This window comes from Zootermopsis nevadensis, unplaced genomic scaffold, assembly GCF_977971745.1.
Source record: "Zootermopsis nevadensis isolate Lab colony 2312 unplaced genomic scaffold, Znev_1.0 Znev_ptg000009l, whole genome shotgun sequence".
NCBI classification, from domain to species: domain Eukaryota; kingdom Metazoa; phylum Arthropoda; class Insecta; order Blattodea; family Termopsidae; genus Zootermopsis; species Zootermopsis nevadensis.
In genome coordinates, this window is record NW_028259141.1 from 3,544,773 (window position 1) to 3,562,909 (window position 18,137).

At 40.6% G+C, this 18,137-nt stretch overlaps 2 protein-coding genes across 2 annotated transcripts; one reads left to right on the forward strand and one right to left on the reverse strand.

The window, feature by feature from the left end:
• The first annotated feature begins 959 nt into the window (after window positions 1–959).
• LOC147874371 (uncharacterized) lies at window positions 960–5,457 on the forward strand. The gene is made up of 3 exons (XM_087345523.1): window positions 960–1,905; window positions 3,210–3,503; window positions 3,681–5,457. Exons 1-3 carry the CDS (start codon window positions 1,773–1,775, stop codon window positions 4,355–4,357), a joined length of 1,104 nt encoding a protein of 367 aa, XP_087201649.1. The 5' UTR covers window positions 960–1,772; the 3' UTR covers window positions 4,358–5,457.
• On the reverse strand, window positions 4,747–18,137 carry LOC147874372 (eukaryotic translation initiation factor 4 gamma 3-like). The gene is made up of 11 exons (XM_087345456.1): window positions 17,988–18,137; window positions 17,100–17,255; window positions 16,373–16,830; window positions 15,921–16,080; window positions 14,593–14,735; window positions 13,645–13,752; window positions 13,192–13,362; window positions 10,434–10,625; window positions 8,273–8,349; window positions 6,954–7,104; window positions 4,747–5,951 (listed from the first exon to the last, which is right to left on the reverse strand). The coding sequence occupies exons 2-11, from the start codon at window positions 17,236–17,238 to the stop codon at window positions 5,775–5,777; spliced, it is 1,776 nt and encodes a 591-aa protein (XP_087201582.1). The 5' UTR covers window positions 17,239–17,255; window positions 17,988–18,137; the 3' UTR covers window positions 4,747–5,774.

An 18,137-nucleotide genomic window follows, 5' to 3' on the forward strand; every position in this document is an offset into this window, starting at 1 on the left:
ACGCCCGTAAAATTACCCCAGAAACCGACAACGTAACAGAGACTCGAACCGAGGACTGTGTATCCGTGTCTGTGACCTTAGACCCCGAAATTTCCTCTCCGAAAAGAAAGAATTTTGCCTTGGCGTCGATTTCTTCTCGTGGGTGCTTTCCCGTCAACAGAAACCATCTTTGTCGGGTCTCGAACTCAGTGTCGAGGCCTTCGTTTCCGAAATCTCCTCTTCGAAGCAAAAACTCTGATCCCTTCTTCTGTCTCGCTTAGTTTCGGAGCCAAAAGAACCGCCGTTGAAGGAAATCGAACTCAGGACACTTCTTCCAGAGTTCTTACCTTCCTGCGTTCTCTCACTATTCAAAATGAATAATCGGGATTCGAAGGAAGGAAACATTTTCCCTGTCGCAGGGGCGATGGGTTCAACAGTTCCCGGGCCCCTCCAAAGCCGTCTTTAAAATCAAAAAAGTATAAAAGAACACGACGTTATATTTAAACAGGTGCAAATTAAATTGCAAAATTTGCTTCAAGCCTCGTTTCATTATTTTTAAATTAATTTCCTTTTACACAGAAAATATTTAATATTAACTTTTGATTTCTTACAAATTATAACTTGGAGTAATCCAATTTGTATTTCTTTAACTACAAAGAATGTGTAAATATGAAACGCAGGTGTTGTTATAAAATCCGAACACGTGCAACAATCTCGGCTGGCATGCCATAAGGTTCATTTCTCAGTCCATATGCACGCCTGAATGAACCGTATTGCACTCCCTCTACTGACTGTTGCGTCATAGGTTACGTCTGCTTTGTTGTGCTGGTATAAATAGCAGGCAACAATCGGCTTTCGTCACTCTGAGTTGATTGGGGGGCCGAGGAAGACTGAGTGAGGAGTGGAGGATTGGGAGTGGACGAGATCCCCACCGGCACAGCCTGGAGAGAGGTAGAGACGATGCTTGCGCTTGCGCAGGCCTCCGCCCTCAGTTAGCTTTTTGGTTGTGTCCAGTGGGACTCGTGTCGAACGAGGGCTGCCAGAGGTCGCCCAAGGGCAACCGAGGGCGACCGATGTTCAGCAGGCCAGCCGAGGCCGTCCCCAAAAGACGGCCAAGTCGGCACAACGAGTGGTTAGACTACTCGGCTACCCTGACTGAGGTTTTCCGTGCTTTTCCTCAGTTGTAAGGCGAATGCCAGGGTATAACTTAATAGGGGCACGGCCCGCCACCCCGATCACGGAGGCCATCAGCTGAAGTGATCTTCCCCCCATGCCGCAGAGGCCTTCAGCCGAAACGGCCCCTCCCTCTCTGGGTTCAAACCCCGGAGATCCAACCAACCAAATTCCTTTGGACAACTTGCCTGACGGGATGACCTCCCATCAGCAGCAACGGATCCCAGTTTGAATGGTCGAGGCTCCCGCCACGACGTAACCCTGTTAGCGATAGCAAAATTTCCGTTTCTTATATTAAGACTGTTTACCATTTCCAGCAATGCGCCTTGTGTGCAGGAATGGTTTCACCTAGGTAGGGACGATGCTTGCGCTTGCGCAGGCCTCCGCCCTCAGTTAGCTTTTTGGTTGGTTGGTTGGCTTTCGTCACTCTGGTTCGAATTGTGCTTCGAAGAGGTTTTGGATTAAGTGCTTCGAGAACGAGATACTTTTGTGTTGCCTTAGTTAGCAAATAACTTTCCGAATAACTCAAGAACCTTTCCTGTGCGAATTTCACTCTCTGCATTCTATTCTGTCGGAGGACATCGGCGAAGAAACTATTGAACACCGAAACGTCGGTAGACATGTCGACCGACAGTACGCAAGCAGATCACCAGGCTGGCTCTGGGTCGAAAAGGAAATTACTCGAAGAAATGAACTCGACGCACGCGAAGAAGTCGAAGAAGGAAGATTGCGCGGGCACAGAAAACGAGTCTGGTATTTACTATACTGAATTTGGTCCTCGCTTTACTGAATATGGAGGACCTGATATCCCTTTTCTGGATATTTTTCCCATGGCACCAACGAAACATCCAGTGGCAGAATTTCAACACGAAAATGTCCGCGGCGACTACATTGATGTTCCGAGGCCTCGTCCTTTTAAAACCGACTCATCGTCTAACGCAGCTGAAGTCGAGGACGGCCACGAAAGCGGCATGTAGAGTGCGCTTTGTTCTTTGCGTTCTGTGTCAAATTTCCTCCTTTGTGCAAATGAGATTTTCCTACATCTCCCGGTTTGTGTGGGCCTAATAATTACCGCCTTCCAATTACACCCCGCGAGGTCCAGCTCATAAATCCAATATATATTTCTGCACAGACAGAAACAGTATTAATGTTACTTAATAATAATAATAACACGTGTTTACATTATTCTTATCGTAAAACACTAAGACAGGGTTGTATTCCTATCTACGAACTCCGGAGGTCGGTGTTCGAATCTCGACTGGGTAATTGTATGAAAATTCTCCGCTGATTGTTAGAAAATCCGCCACTTATTCCCCTATATAGCTATAAAGATATGATTAACGTTCATGAAATTAAATCTTTGAAAGCTGCCATTTCAGAGATCCAACAGGTGTTGAGACGTAGTCAGCTAAAAGATTCCTCACGTTGTTTGCTGATATTCCCCCGCGCACTACGTCTTCACCACGTATTTTATCAAGTCCTCTCCCCCGAACAAAGATGTGTAAAACAACACAAGCCTCGACGATGGCTACAGCAAAATCAGGTTGCAAGTTTATAGCTCGATGAAAGATCCTCCATTTGTTACTTAATATTCCAAACGAGCGTTCTATGTACCTTCGGGCTCTAGAGAGTTTTTCATGTCTTAATGATGTCCACAGCGAGGAGCTCTTAAATATTTTAGAATCGCAATCTTTTCCGTAACTTCCAACATCAACATAGACAAAACGGAAGAATAACCTTTGTAGTCGAAGTACATCGAGCGAAAAATTCGCCCTTCTTTCAAAATCTGAAGCGATCGTTTCCCAGTGCTGTTTAGTGGGAACGGGAATACATTCCAAACACTGCAACTTACATCTCTGACAATCTTGCTCGCTGTAGAAATGCCGAGTGATGTATATCTGTGAAAGTACAACCGCTCGCCAGATATCTGAAACAAAAACATGAATAACGCAAAAAGCTTAGAATAATGACAATAACAGTTGTAGCACATTCTTGTTGATTGGTAAGAATCTAGCATGTGGCACATTGGTTTATTCTTATGTTGTTGTCTTTTTCAGCTACAGAAGTGATGAAGAGACAGGTGAATGTTCGAGATGCTCCTAAAAAATCAATTAAAAAACAAAAAGAGGCTGCACGATTGGGAGCTGGAAAGCCAACTACAAAAACGCACGATTACAACGCACTGTTACCATTCCTAAGGAAAGTGTTCCAGGAACGGAAAACAGAAGACACCCGATCAGCCGATATTGGACAGCCCGAGGCGGCGAACGAGCGAACACCTCAAAACACCCATGAAAACGAAGTTACTCAAGCAATCGCCAAGGATTTCAACACACCAGTAACACGAAAACGTAAATTAGACAACGTTGAACTAGAAATGATTCAAGCTCCTAAGGATCTGAAACAAAAACATCAATAACGCAAAAAGCTTAGAATAATGACAATAACAGTTGTAGCACATTCTTGTTGATTGGTAAGAATCTAGCATGTGGCACATTGGTTTATTCTTATGTTGTTGTCTTTTTCAGCTACAGAAGTGATGAAGAGACAGGTGAATGTTCGAGATGCTCCTAAAAAATCAATTAAAAAACAAAAAGAGGCTGCACGATTGGGAGCTGGAAAGCCAACTACAAAAACGCACGATTACAACGCACTGTTACCATTCCTAAGGAAAGTGTTCCAGGAACGGAAAACAGAAGACACCCGATCAGCTGATATTGGACAGCCCGAGGCGGCGAACGAGCGAACACCTCAAAACACCCATGAAAACGAAGTTACTCAAGCAATCGCCAAGGATTTCAACACACCAGTAACACGAAAACGTAAATTAGACAACGTTGAACTAGAAATGATTCAAGCTCTTAAGGATCAAGCGGATCGTCATTTGTCTTTTTTCAGAGGGATAATTCCTTCATTGAACACTTTTGATGACGACGAGATATTAGAATTCCAAATGTTGGTGCTACAAAAAATAACATCCATGAAACAACGGAAAAAAATGGTTTCCTACAATCAGTACTCTGCTGAAATTCATCCTATGCGCATAAACACTAGTCGGCAGGCAACAACATCAACTGAAGGTCATCTCTATCAGAACGTGCGTCCGAGTACTTCAACTGGTTCAAGTGATGGGTACGATCCAGCAGAGAAGTTTGGTCCACATCTCTCACCAGCATCAGAAACCTCTGATGACTTTACTTCATGAAATGTTTCTAAATATTTCTTGTATTGGTCTTTTTTGTATTACAAGTAATTATACATTTCTACGCTAATAATAGTCGTAGATTATTATCCTCTACGCGTTTCTTGTACTCTGTATATCATAAGTAAAACTATTGAAACTTTCTATTCATTAAACAGTAATTGCAACGGCCAACATTTGGATAGGCTGGATGCGTTCTCTCATGAATGTGTCTTGGCGCTGAAGAGAATCCTTTAGACGTCGGTGCAGTTCATCAAAAGCGGATATTGTCATCCTAAAATAATTGTTAATCTTTTTTCTGCTCTGTCCCAGTTTTAATTTTCTTTATTACGATCGGGCACACGGAGGACGGACAAGATCTACTAAACGGAATTGGAAAGCGACACAATCACTTCGCAGCAAAACACTTCACTTTTATTGCCGTTCTGTGTACTTTTCTGCGATCTACATTAAACAATATGAAAAAAGAATACTTATGTTCAAATGTTTACACATAGTTAAAACATTTTAGATGAAATGGTAGGAAATATTAAATTCGAATTTATTTGTAATAACGAATATATTTAAAATAAATGGCGTGATAATAAATAGGGATAATTATAATCGAATAGAACATTTTTCGGCTGGTATCGATTTATAAGAAGTTGTCGCAGCCACGATGTGCAAAATGGGGTTGGTTGCCGCGAGTGTAGAAAGTTGCGCAACATGGCAGAGGTACTCAAAAGAAGATTTCATTAAAGTGGTTTCGTTTATGCAAGTTACGTGACGTGTCGTAAATCTCGTAGACATCAGTGGAAATGGTCATTGCAGGCGCACTGACGAGAGTCTGCGAGTCTGTGGCAGTGCACTAATAACGATCCCAAGCAGACGGACATTTTCTTTAGAAAAGATGCGCCTAGTATTGGACACAACATCACAAAACAAGAAATTAGATTTTCCATTAAATTTTACAAATGTACGGAGGTGGATCTAATCTAAGCTGTAAGTTTACGTCCACTTTCTTATTTCCGCACATTCTGGAGAGGATTCCACTTTGGACACTGACCACCTCCCTTATGCCTTGTCTACACATCAGCAGTAACTACTACATATTCATTTAACATTTAAAAAGGGGAAGACATTGTTACAACGTCCGATGAAGAGATGGAGGGAAAATTCAAGACTAACGAGCCTCAGGGCCTAATAGGAAGAAGAACTTTTAAAAAATAACCACTTGAGTGCAAAGTCTTCTCTTCTGCAAATACCGTTCAAACCGTGCAGTTCCATACAGCAATAATAAAACCAAGGGACCACTTTTATTGAACACGAAAAATGAAATTGTCACCACTGTGCGGCTGCATCAATATTCAAAGTGTTTTATAAGCCAGCCCTCTCTTAGGTGTGAGGTTTTGGGAGGGAAATTTTGTTTCAAACTCATAATCTAATCTCCCTCCTCTTGTTCAATCTGGATCTGGGCCATTGTTTTGGGGGTTGATGCAGTCCTTCTCGGGACCCAGTTGTCCTTCCGGAGGTCTTGCAGCATGAATCTGATCCGACTTGATAGCAGTCCCTTCTTCTGGGAAAGCTCCTTCATTTTGCTGAAGCACTCGGACAGGTCCTGCAAGAACACAGAAAATTCAAGTCACATTTCACTCCTTACGCTTAAGAGCTGACACATGAAACTAGAAAACTCATCAAGTCCACATAGCACATGCTGTGCGGGAAGGCACGTGTAAATTTAAAGGGAGCTCTGAAGGTTACCGTCACTAACTAAATGGAAATGTGCGTCTCATCTACACAAACACTTAAACAGAGATTTTTGGTGGCTGAGCCTAGGCATGGTACTGCTTGCTCGTGCTGTGACAGTGAGTGAATTCTGACATGAGCCAGCAGAGGTGACGGGAGGAAACATTCAAGTCTAACCCAATACTGAGCAAGATTCCCTTTGCGCTAGACAGGGACAAGCTTACACTACAGCATCAGGCATTTTATTTTAATCCTATGAGCGTGACCCAGGTAGGAGGAGTACGAAGAAATTCAGAAGAACATGTCGTGGTGATCATTCATCACACAGAAACACTTTCAGAATCTCGTCGGCAATCTCGGAAAAGTATTTAATATCAGAATACGCATAATATCTTTACGTATTCTTTATAATGTGCATTTACAAGTATTAAATCCATCTTCGGCAGTAGTTCCCACTTTGGCCACCAGATTGCAACATCAAATTTTCTAACTCACAAAACTGCTGTTCATCACCATCTTACCACCTCTAGTAGGATATTCAAAATATGATTGAGTGAGGTCGTGCAAAATAGCACAAACTCCATATCAAATTTTATCCAAGTCTGTCAAGTTAAATTGACCGGAGAGACATGACCAGCCCATAATGCCTTCTCGTTATACAATTCGTGCCAAGAACGTGTAACAATTACGAACTACTTGCATGTTACGAGACAGAAACCAGAAACTGAAAGAGAACAAACACTACCACACACTGCCTTTTTGTGTCATACCTTACATATACGCCTGGGGTCTGCGTAGAACTCAAAGGAGGGCAATAAATTAAACTGTAAGAAAACTGCAAACTAAAACTATTTGAGAATTAACACAAACATACTTGGTTTTTTCTCTCTAAATCATCCCCCACTGTCGTGAGCAGTTTGCACAGACACTCCGACTGCTCGTCTCCTTCCACAAGAAGCCGCTTAATGCATCGCTGCATTATGCTCGCTGTCAGCATCCCTAATTTGAAAAGCTCGCCAATAAACCTGTAACGTACAAAAAATATTTCAATGGGTTGAGTTAAGACAATAGTAAAAATCCAAAAAAAGAACACGAGCGAAGTAGTTCGTCTCTGCAAGATACAGAAACATTTGTACCTTAAAATAATAACTTTTTTTAAATTAATTCAATTTAAGCAATCTCTTGTGTGTGAAAGTGGAGCAGGAATTTAACCTTCAGTCCTCTGATCATATACAGAGTTAAACCATCAGTGCCCTGGCAGGACACATACAAGACGAAGTGTGGACTTTATGACGAGATAAGCAGCAGAATTGTGAAGCATACGTAGATATTTCTGCCTCATTTTGACACATTATGGAACAACACAGAAAACATCTTCTTGGAGACATTTATTTTAAATATTATAAATCATTCGCGAATATCAGGGGAATATTAGAAAGAAAACCCCCTCGAAGGTATCACCACCTTGTCAAAGGCTCATACATTTTGCTTGGTGAGGAGGCTTGCATACTCAAATGACCCTTAGGGCTATGCGGGCACGGGCTTCGGCTCCTAGTAGGGTCACCCAAGCCGGGGAAGTCTAAGAGTAAGAGTGATACACCGGTCCTCCAGGTTGGGGTTTGTGTTAACAACCCCACCCCAGAAATCAATTATTGTTACAAAACCTAGGGAGGAAAAAGCCCACCCTGGGCTGTAGTACTGAGGAAGAAGAAGGTTAATAAGAAAACCCATCACTCAAAGCGGATGATTCAATTACAAATGGATCTCTAGAAACATTTCAGAGAATCAAGACGGAGTTTCTTTGAATGTATAAGACCCTTAAGAATCTCCTGACATAAAAAAAGAATATGGCACCATTCAGCCTACCACAATGGCTGGTGTAAAAGAGAGCATGTCCCTTTTGACTATTAAAGGTTACAAAATAAATGAAGTTGTAAATTCTCAGATTGGAATAAGGAATCATTTCAAATATAACATTAACCTTTTACTGTACCAAGACTTGGCACCCAACAGTCCCATTCTAATTTGGCACAAAATTTAGAATAAAAGGCACAACTTACAAACTGGAAGGTAAAAAGCCATAAACATTTCAGATTTCCTCCCAGTTTCTACTACTCTAGCTTCACTACTTTCACGTGCCACTGACGAATCAACTTTAGAGCTGCAAATATTATAAACAAAAACGTATCTTACCTAATATTTCCCACTGATTTCCTTCGTATCCTTCGCAGTTCCTCTTCGAGATTGCATTGTAGTTCCTTCTTCTTTGCCTGCAGAACAAAGAGATATAAAAGATTTTAGTTTGAATTCAGTGTTGATTCAGAACGCTGCTAATTAGGAATCGCTAATTTTGATGGCGCCAGTAAGAGACATTTCATGCAACGCCTTTCACATATGTAAGCTTCCATTTTAAAGTTTGCTATGACGTTTGCGTATCATTATAAATAATCAACTGAGTCCATGAATCAGTGTTTTTGTGTGGCTGAAGACACTCAGATGGTCAAGAAGTTCCCTGAATTTACCTGAACATATCATGAGCCAATGAGAAATACATTGCCAGGGGTAGGGAAGGAGGATAAAAGTGCAGCAAAAGTCCATTGTTATGAGAGTTCATGATGTTCAGAAAAAATCATTGCATTAAGTATTCAAACATGTAGAAAAGTAAAACTAGCTTAAGGAGTTAAGAAAATGATTTTTCATCTTGAGGTACAATTAGATGACAATAATTTTAATTCAATTTATATGCCCTCTTGAGATACGTGAACAACTACACATAACGTTATTAGATTACAATTACATTAGTGGAGAAGAACTGCAAAAAGAGACTTGTCATATGCCATAATTGTCACATTGGACACTCACACTTTGTAGTTGGGTTCTTGTGCAAATACTTTGAGGGATTTAGTACTTTCCTTGTCATTCGTTTTCTTCAGGATTCTTAAAAACTTTAGAAACTTATAAAAATAACTACGCTTTGAAGGATGGATCTTCATCTACAAGCCCTTTTCAAAGCATACACGGGGGGCCGGGCTTGGAAAATGATAGAGGATAGATTACTAAAGCCATGCTACCTGGGCAGGGACGATCATACTCGGAAAATTAGGACTAGGAAACAAAGAACGGATGTAGGCAAATATTCCTTTGTAAATAGGACCATAAGAAGCTGGAACCAATTACCTCCAGGCGTGCTAGAGTCTTTCCCCTGTAAATTAGGCACCTTTAGAAAGAGGGTCAGAAAAGTAGTTACAAGCTAAGGGTTATTAAGTTGGGAATAAATGGTGATAAGTGAAGTGAAGTGTCTTAGTCTCCAAGTGATGAAGGGCTGTAGTTCTTTGGGATAAAATTTTCATGTACTGAGAGCGGACTTTATATTCCACTCTTAAGTATTGTGATTAATTAGTGGATGTGTGTTTTTTTATTGTGTGTCAGATGTTTTATTTTGAGTGTGGTATGTTGTATTGTTGTGTCTCATTGTATTGTTGTGTGAGTGCATCAGTTCATGACGTTTGTAATACATTACAGTTATTGTCTTATGTCTAGGTGGTATTAAGTTCTTTTTTTTAAGTTAAGTACTTGAGGTTGGATGGTTTTGTAATTTATGAGTTGGTTGATTTTGAGTGGGATGTGTTGTTTTTGTTGTGTCCTTTTTTATTGTTTTGTTCTGTCTCTGTGTTGATGATCTCATTGTATGTTGTGTCTTATGGTTTTTGTTGTGTCCTTTGTTTATTGTTTTGTTGTGTCTCATTGTGTTGATGTATCCCATTGTTTGTGTGTCATATTGTTTTTGTTGTGTCCTTTTGTTTATTGTTTTGTTCTGTCTCTGTGTTGATGTATCTCATTGTTTATTGTCTTATTGTTTTTGTTGTGTCCTTTGTTTATTGTTTTGTTGTGTCTCATTGTGTTGATGTATCCCATTGTTTGGGTGTCATATTGTTTTTGTTGTGTCCTTTTGTTTATTGTTTTGTTCTGTCTCTGTGTTGATGTATCTCATTGTTTATTGTCTTATTGTTTTTGTTGTGTCCTTTGTTTATTGTTTTGTTGTGTCTCATTGTGTTGATGTATCCCATTGTTTGGGTGTCTTATTGTTTTTGTTGTGTCCTTTTGTTTATTGTTTTGTTCTGTCTCATTGTGTTGATGTATCTCATTGTTCTGTTCTGTCTCATTGTTTTGTATGTTATTGTAGGACACTGCCACCGGGTATAAACCCATTTGCAGTCAATAATAAATAATAATAATAATAATAAAGCGGGAAGACACATAGTCTGTCAGATCAAGCAGACCGAGCTATTCCCAATCTGTGGACAGAAACGTAAAACATTAGACTGTAGACAAAGACAGTTTGAGAAGTACTCACTGGCTCTGCTGCTTCTCGATCCAGCTCCACCTCAGAATTCTTTTCAAACTGATTCTGGCATTGGTTTAGCAGCAGCTTCCTGAAGGTAATCTCCGGTTCATCCTTGTTCCCGCACTCTGCTGGAACTTGCGTGCCGGACAGAACTTTGCACATTCTTGCGTACGCCTCGGAGAAGCTGGGTTCATCAACGGCCTAAACATAAAAATACACCACATGATCACTTTGCTCTGTATGACATATATACGTAGGGCAGTCAAAAAGTTCTTGGAATTCCCCTGCAGACAGAGAATGAGAGGTAAGATAGCGCACGCAAGTGTTGTGGTGGGCAGCTGAGCGTGGCAACAGGTCTGGACAGGTTTCGGCGTGCCGTGTCGTTAGTGTTCCGTTTCAGTTAGACGTGGGTGTAGGTCATTCGGCACAATTTCACAGTTCGAACAGCGTGCGAACATCAAGATCATGTGCAAATTGGGCAAATCTGCTGAAGAGACGCTATCGGCCCTGCAGCAATTTTACGGTGATACCGCACTAATAAAATCTGCGGTTTAGGACTGGTTTTCCCGGTTTAAGAATGGACAGAAGACGTTGGTGGATGACCAGCGCAGCGGGAGGCTTTCGACATCCAGAACCGTGGAAACAATTGAACTAGTGCGACAACGGATTCTATCTGATCGCAGGATGGCCATCGTGGAGTTGGAGCATGAAGTTGGTATCTCTCACGGATCCATTCTGTCCGACGATTTGAAGATGAGACGTGTCAGTGCGAAGTTCGTTCCGAGGCAGCTGACTACGGATCAGATGGAATGTCGCACGATGGTCGCTGGAGATCTCTTTGAGAAAAGTACACAGGGCCCTAAGTTCCTCACAAAGATCGTCACTGGTGATGAGTCATGGGTGTTCGCCTACGACCCGGAGACGAAGATGCAGTCATCCGAGTGGCACACAGTGTCGTTTCCCCGACCAAAGAATTCACGCCTCGTTCGATCCAAGGAAAAAGTGATGCTCATGGAATTCTTTGACATCGACAGTGTGGTGAACCATGAGTTCGTACCGCCTGGACAGACTGTTACGGGTCATTTCTACGTGCAACTGTTGCAGAGGTTGAGCGAAGCAGTTCGGAGGAATCCGCGCGACAAGTGGCAGGGTGGGTGGTTTCTGCATCACGATAACGCACTGAGCCACACATCGCTGGTTGTGCAACAATTCCTCGCAGAGAAAAGCATTCCCGTCATCACCCGCCGCATTTCACAATCATGGAGGACATCAAATCGAATGCGACGGCCAAACTCCGGAAGATTCCAAACGAAGCCTTCCACTGGTGCTTCCATCAATGGCAGGATTAATGGAGCAAGTGTGTGTGCGCGCATGGGTCCTACTTTGAAGGTGATTAGGTAAGCATTGCCGTATGTCCTACCATTACAGTGCTATACCACAATTCCGGGTACTTTCTGACTGCCCCTCGTATAACAGTAACTGTACTGAAGATATACCTAGAGATGTCGCATCAATTAAAATTATTAAATCATAGCCACCTAAATGAAGCATCGACAGAAGCAAATCTTTATCCCTTGAACCCAAGAAATTCCAAAACTCAGTCAGATGCAAAACATTTCATGACAGTGTTCCCTTTTCACGTATGAGACATTCATTTATAGATGAGTGAAGAGAAATCCTATGCTTGAAGGTGTATTTAAAGAAAGAACAACCCGGTTTCTGGTAGTTAAGATTATTACCGTGATCAGTAACAATTATAATTTTCAGCTGCCCCTAGAGCCTCCATTATTATTATGCTGAGGATACTTTCAGTACTTCAGAAATTCAGCTGCAAAGTCTCAAACAAAGAAAATTTTTATCAATATGACAGTTCTGTTTCAATGTATCAGCTGCTAAAGACTGCTGCCTCACCTTTTCAAATATGAGCTTGATGATGCCCTCCAGGCGATCACTGCTGTCAATTGGCAGAGACTGGACCTGAGCAACAAGTCTGTCAAATTTCTCAGGCGTGAGCTTGTTGAGCACACTGCGTACCTACTTATACAGGTCCTGCAACATTAAGTTCTCTCTCATCACTTCACACAAAGACAACACAAAACACGAAATTAAAGCAAAACATGTTTAAATATGTGACGTTTGTTCAGTACTCTGCCTTTTAAGTCGGTTCGAGGTACAAGCCCAAGATTTCCATTACATTAACATCCAAATCAAAAGTTGCTGCATAGCACGCAACATCTTCCTTTAAAACATGCCACATGAAGCAAAAAATGTTAAAACAGATCAGATTGTCCTTTTCACATGACCAGTCAGCAGTGGGAGAAAGGATATTCAATTCACCTTTGAAAATAAACCGGTTGCAGGGCATAACTAACGCCACTTGAATAGAGCAAAGATGAACAAATCTAAAGAGTAGATCCAATAGAATAATGGTTAACAAAATTGGTCACAAGAATGACTGAGGGATGTTTGAAGAGTGAAAGAAGCATTTCACATTAAACTTAAGAGCCACTCAGCAATCTGTGACGCAGTATGAGTGAAACCCAAAACCTCTGGTCACTGCACAAGAGTTTAAACAATCCAATTCACCAAATTACCCCCATCACCCCTAAATGGTTGGTCACCCCACAGATACATCAGAAAATTGTTTTTTCCGTGTAGACGAGTTTCTTAGTGCAGGACTGTTACATTCAGCCATCTTACATTGGGGTAGACACAGCAGTATTCACTGCTTCTGCGATCCTGTGGTCAAAGAATGCCAGGTACATACCTGAGTCTTTGCCTCCTCTTCATTGGTAGCAGAGGGCTTCACTCGTCTAGGCCTCCATGCGTTTTCTGTATGTTGCAGTTGCACGTTTTCCTTGAGCGAAAGCTCTATATGAGTAACAGGATTCTTATACTTAGTGACGATTCGTTGGCTGTTTCTCCAAGGTGTGGGCTGCTGTGAATTGAACCGAAGCAGCAGAAAATTAGCTCAGTGTTCAATCCTAAAAATTATCTTGTTCTAAAAGATTATCTAGATCTTAAAATATTCCAAAAACTACAAGTGGCCACGTTGAAACTTACTTTACAGTGTGAACTCAATTTTTGCAGAACACTGTAGCATGCTGCAACAGTTATGCATAACAGCTAACACTTCTGGTACGCACTAGCTTTTCATGGAAACATCTGCATTTATGGACAATTATCACAAGGCAAACACACAAAATATTCACATACATACCTCTTCGGAATCATGTCCCTTCATGAAGTCAGAATAAAATATATTACAAGATGGCGTGCCAGAGCGAGTTCTATTCGTCTTTGAGGATCTCCTCTCTCCCACATGTACCTGCAAACAATTTAAAAACAATTGTGCTCAGAATTTTAGGGCATTTCAAAATGCACGGCAAAGTAAGGAATTCAACTCTGAGTATATTTTGAAAACTAAACTGGCATATATTTACTTTAAATTTTCCATTTTTGAATTTAGACATTCATTTTATACATTACTGGATGCATCCAACAGCTCACAAAATAATACACCTGTATGTACAAAGCTCTGAATGGCAAGAGAGTGAAATTTGGCTCAAGTTGTTTCTAGTTTGTTGTGTTCATCACCTCTCACAAAAAATACAACATTCCTACAGCTGCAGTTACTTACAAAACATCTTCAACTGTTCACTACATTCTCACACGCATACATTAAATGGCTAGCCAAGAATGATCACTGACGAATAACTCGCCCATTATCTTAAACCACATATAATCAATTCTCTTTCAGCACAGCTTAAATTTTCTTAACGCAATTTTCAGTAAATGGCGATACAGCCAAGTTCTTTATCCTTCCACAAAGCATCTACCCTGTAGAACACTCCAAATGTCACAACCCCCAATTTCCATGTACCCTACACTTCTACCGCATCCATAACAGATTTTTGCACCTTTGCTTTCGAAACACATACTACTCCGACCCCATCACCATCACCAATCAGTCACCCAGACACCGAGTGACTGCCTTCGGCAATACTTCGTAATATAAACTACACTCTGACAGCTATAGAAGATATCCACCTCCCTTCTCCAAAACATATGATACAATCTAAAGTGGATTCAACTTCCCACAATCATTTACACACTTTAAAAAGACTTGCCACTTCATTATATCAATAAGTGGCAATTTTAAACGTACCTGATTTATGCCATCGTTCACTACTGCACTAAGATCAAGTAAGTCGTCTGGTCTCTTCATTGACAGAGGGTGATACCTCAGCTCCAACAGGAAATTTCGGTCATATATCCTCCTGCCTTCTGGATTCTGTGGACTCCCCTGGTCTGGAAGCAAACGCTGACATGAGCTTGCAACAAAATCAGCAATGAGGAATTCGATCTTTGTGTCATCATGAAATATTTGAAAATCTTTTCTTCATGTGAGGCATTCTTCTACAAATTGCATTATATATTGAATCAGTTCCTTCCACAACATTTGCCAATATAAATTTGCAACAGAACTTCTGTTAACCTGCAATTTAATGGGTCTTTCAAAACCAATCAAATGGAAAGTCTGAAATCTTCCAAGATACGAATTCTTGTGGTAAGTCGCTGTTGAGTGATATCAATTTTCATTGCATATACTGCAGCAAACAAAACAAGGCCCTGTGTTTCTTCCATTCAACTAACATTCGAATCAGACTTGTAGCAAAAACAAACAGCAAAATTATGATATGCACTCACTTCAAAACGTGTTCTCCATGAAGAAAGAACCAGTTACATTTTTAGCACTGTCTGCATTCTGTAAGAAGTTACTGACAATTCTGCATTCTTTGCTTTATCATTCCTTCCAGATTCTCAATTCATAAATGACCTCTTACCAGTAGCATAACCACTATTGAGGGGCTCTTTGAGAGGGCAAAATGTGACGCTGACCCTGACAATAGTGCCACTGACATCAGATTGGTCAGAGGTCATGGGACAAGTGTGTGGAACCTGTATTACATGAGTGCGCTCCACGTTGCTTCACAGATGGTGGGTCTGGCCAAGAATTGCCACACAAAGGCGTTCAAGACTTTTGCACGCAGAAATGCGACTTAGTTTTTGTGTAGCGTCGCTTACTCTTTGTTTATTTCAACCAAAAGTGGAACGTTGTGACAAGTTGTAGCAAAACCCTAAGATATCAAATTTAATGACAGAGTTATTACATGCTATGAGCAAGAAGACAAAAGGGCAGTTTTGAAACTTTGTCATAAATGTGCCTATACATAAGGATTAACACATTTTATACTTGACACACGGAGAGCCGTTCATCAGGCACGAACTTTATGCTATTTTCTGGTCTGACATAACGAAATATTCTTTAACACACATGAATATGAATTTATAGCAGTCCAGAATAGGAACTGATTATATAAAAAAAAATTATATTTCATTTAGCTTATAGTTCTCAGCACTGGCACATTTATCCTCCACTCACGCCTTGGCCAGTGCATGCCCCTAATGAAATGCACTATTCTTTACACTTACCCACTTTGTCTGTGCACGTCAAAGAATCCACAGCAATTGCGATGTTCAGTGCATCTGCAGAGATGGCATCTGCTCCCTCGGAAGGAATTGTACTTGTTGGTTCTGCCCCTTCAGTTATTGTAGTTCCTGAGTCTGCAGACATGTCCTCCTCCTCCTCCACCTGCACACACACAAACACCTTGGTAAAACACGGTGCTAAGCTCAACGTTCGTTTCCAATTTTCTTAAAATTGTAACTGATTCTTTTATTTGAGCAATGATTTTTACAGCTGTTCAACCGCAACATAAAAAAGATATTTTTATTCAATGCAAACCATCAATTTATAAAAGCAAACCTAACAAATTAATCTAGCAAGTGACATAACTTCAACATTTGAAATCTTGTAACAGTAACTGAAGGCTCCATACACGTCTGCTACGTCGAATCTCAGACTATTCAGGGCCATTACCAACCTGTGCTGCTTCCTTCTTCTTCAAGCTCATCTTGTATCTCATCCTCCTTCTTCTGTTACGTTTTGTCTTTCTGTCCCTACAGTCGATCTCCTCGACAAGACCCGCGTCTTCTGCCGATGCAGTGACAGCAGCTGATTCCTCGGCAGTGGTAGTGGCTTCTGTCACGCCAAGAGCTGAGACAGTAGCATCCACCTGGCCATCAACACTGTCACCAATCTTGCCTTCAACCTGATTGTTGAACTGGCTTTCGACATGGTCGTGAATCTGGCCTTCAACCTCATTGTCGATTTGGCCTTCAACTTGACTGTTGACCTGCTGCTCCAAGTTCAAAATGTTCATTCCTTGTGACAAAATTAGACTTTTCAGGCTATCAATTTCCTTTCTCTGCTCATCTATCACTTGCAACAAGCTGCTAGTGTACACCTTCTCTGCTTCCAAGCGCAATGAGGCTGCATATTCTGTAACATTTGATAATTATTTTGAATTATAAAATTCCTCTTGTGAGTGTATACGAGGGTTACTTCAAAAGTCATGGCAACTAATTTTTTGGGGGCAAACACATTATATTAAAGAAAGTTCAAAATATACTGGAAGAGGGGTCTGGGGGGCACATCTGGACATCTAGATAGACATGCATTAACATCATAATTAACAGAATATCATACTGATGTGACTTATAGACTGTACTTTTAACCTCAGTACTTACACAAAATTCCACCATACTTACTGTCTGCATTGAATATCTCAATCAGTTTTTCCGGCATTATGTACTTCTTGTTTAATGCTCGGATCCTCTCTGTCAGAGTTTTCAGGGTTTCTTTCGATTCCCTCATGAGACGAGAACGTGTTAGTTCAAATGGTCCCATTTGAGTAGAGGATTTACCTGAGGACACACGGAATGCAGCATTTTATAATCCAAGAATTCTCTGTAACGTCTTAATGTTAATATTTATTGCTAAACATTTGTCTCAACTTTGAAATCTGAACTTCAGCCACACATAAAATCGTGTGTGCATTGGCTGTTTGTGTGTTGCACTGCTATTGATTTACATTTGTCACAGAAGATATTAGGAAGATTACATTTATCAAAACACAAAATAAGGTTGTGTAAAATAACGTGCACTTTCTTTAATGAATGCTTTTGCTTTAAAATTAGCAAGTTAGGAGACATTTCAAAATTTCTATTACACAATACAAGTCAGTTATTGATTAATCCATAACACAAAACAAGGGTCCTCAGTTTTTCAACTGTTCTCTCCACAATCACTTTCCATTAGATGAATATACATAAGACAGAAAACAACTTTTAACAACCTCTGAATGTGTATTCCCTACTATAATACACATAATATCCTCATCAGATCTTTGCAACGTACATTTGGAGGTAGTACATACCCTTTGTTAGGCAAAATAAATTTGCAAATTTTAAAAAGTTCTAAATTTATATTCTTTACGATTAATATACAACTGCCAGGCTACACAACAGAATGATTCAAAATACCTTTAAACCCCGTGTACTCTGGTACACGCTGTCGTTATTTTCTGCTTATGTATGTTTCTCAAGCAGCACAATATCAAACGTGTTATCCAGTTTTGGGCCAAGTTCTGGACTTACGTTTTTCAGCAAGACTGGTTTGTTTCTTTTATCGATGTAGTCTTCCTTAATTAAATCACACTTTGTTACGTCACTAAAACATCTGTCGCTATCAAAAGCAAAAATTATGAACAAGAAGACGCTTAATTTAACTACAACATGCGCCATTTT

Bases quoted from the DNA above. Each gene is read 5' to 3' on its own strand.
- LOC147874372 (XM_087345456.1), bottom strand. From the start codon at position 17,238: ATGGGACCATTTGAACTAACACGTTCTCGTCTCATGAGGGAATCGAAA. The intron at 13,753-14,592 runs GTACGTTTAAAA...AATTGTTTGCAG, and splicing joins TGAACGATGGCATAAATCAG to GTACATGTGGGAGAGAGGAG. The intron at 8,350-10,433 runs GTGAGTACTTCT...TTTGTTCTGCAG, and splicing joins ATCGAGAAGCAGCAGAGCCA to GCAAAGAAGAAGGAACTACA.
- LOC147874371 (XM_087345523.1), top strand. From the start codon at position 1,773: ATGTCGACCGACAGTACGCAAGCAGATCACCAGGCTGGCTCTGGGTCG. The intron at 1,906-3,209 runs GTATTTACTATA...TGTCTTTTTCAG, and splicing joins GGGCACAGAAAACGAGTCTG to CTACAGAAGTGATGAAGAGA. The intron at 3,504-3,680 runs GTAAATTAGACA...TGTCTTTTTCAG, and splicing joins CACACCAGTAACACGAAAAC to CTACAGAAGTGATGAAGAGA.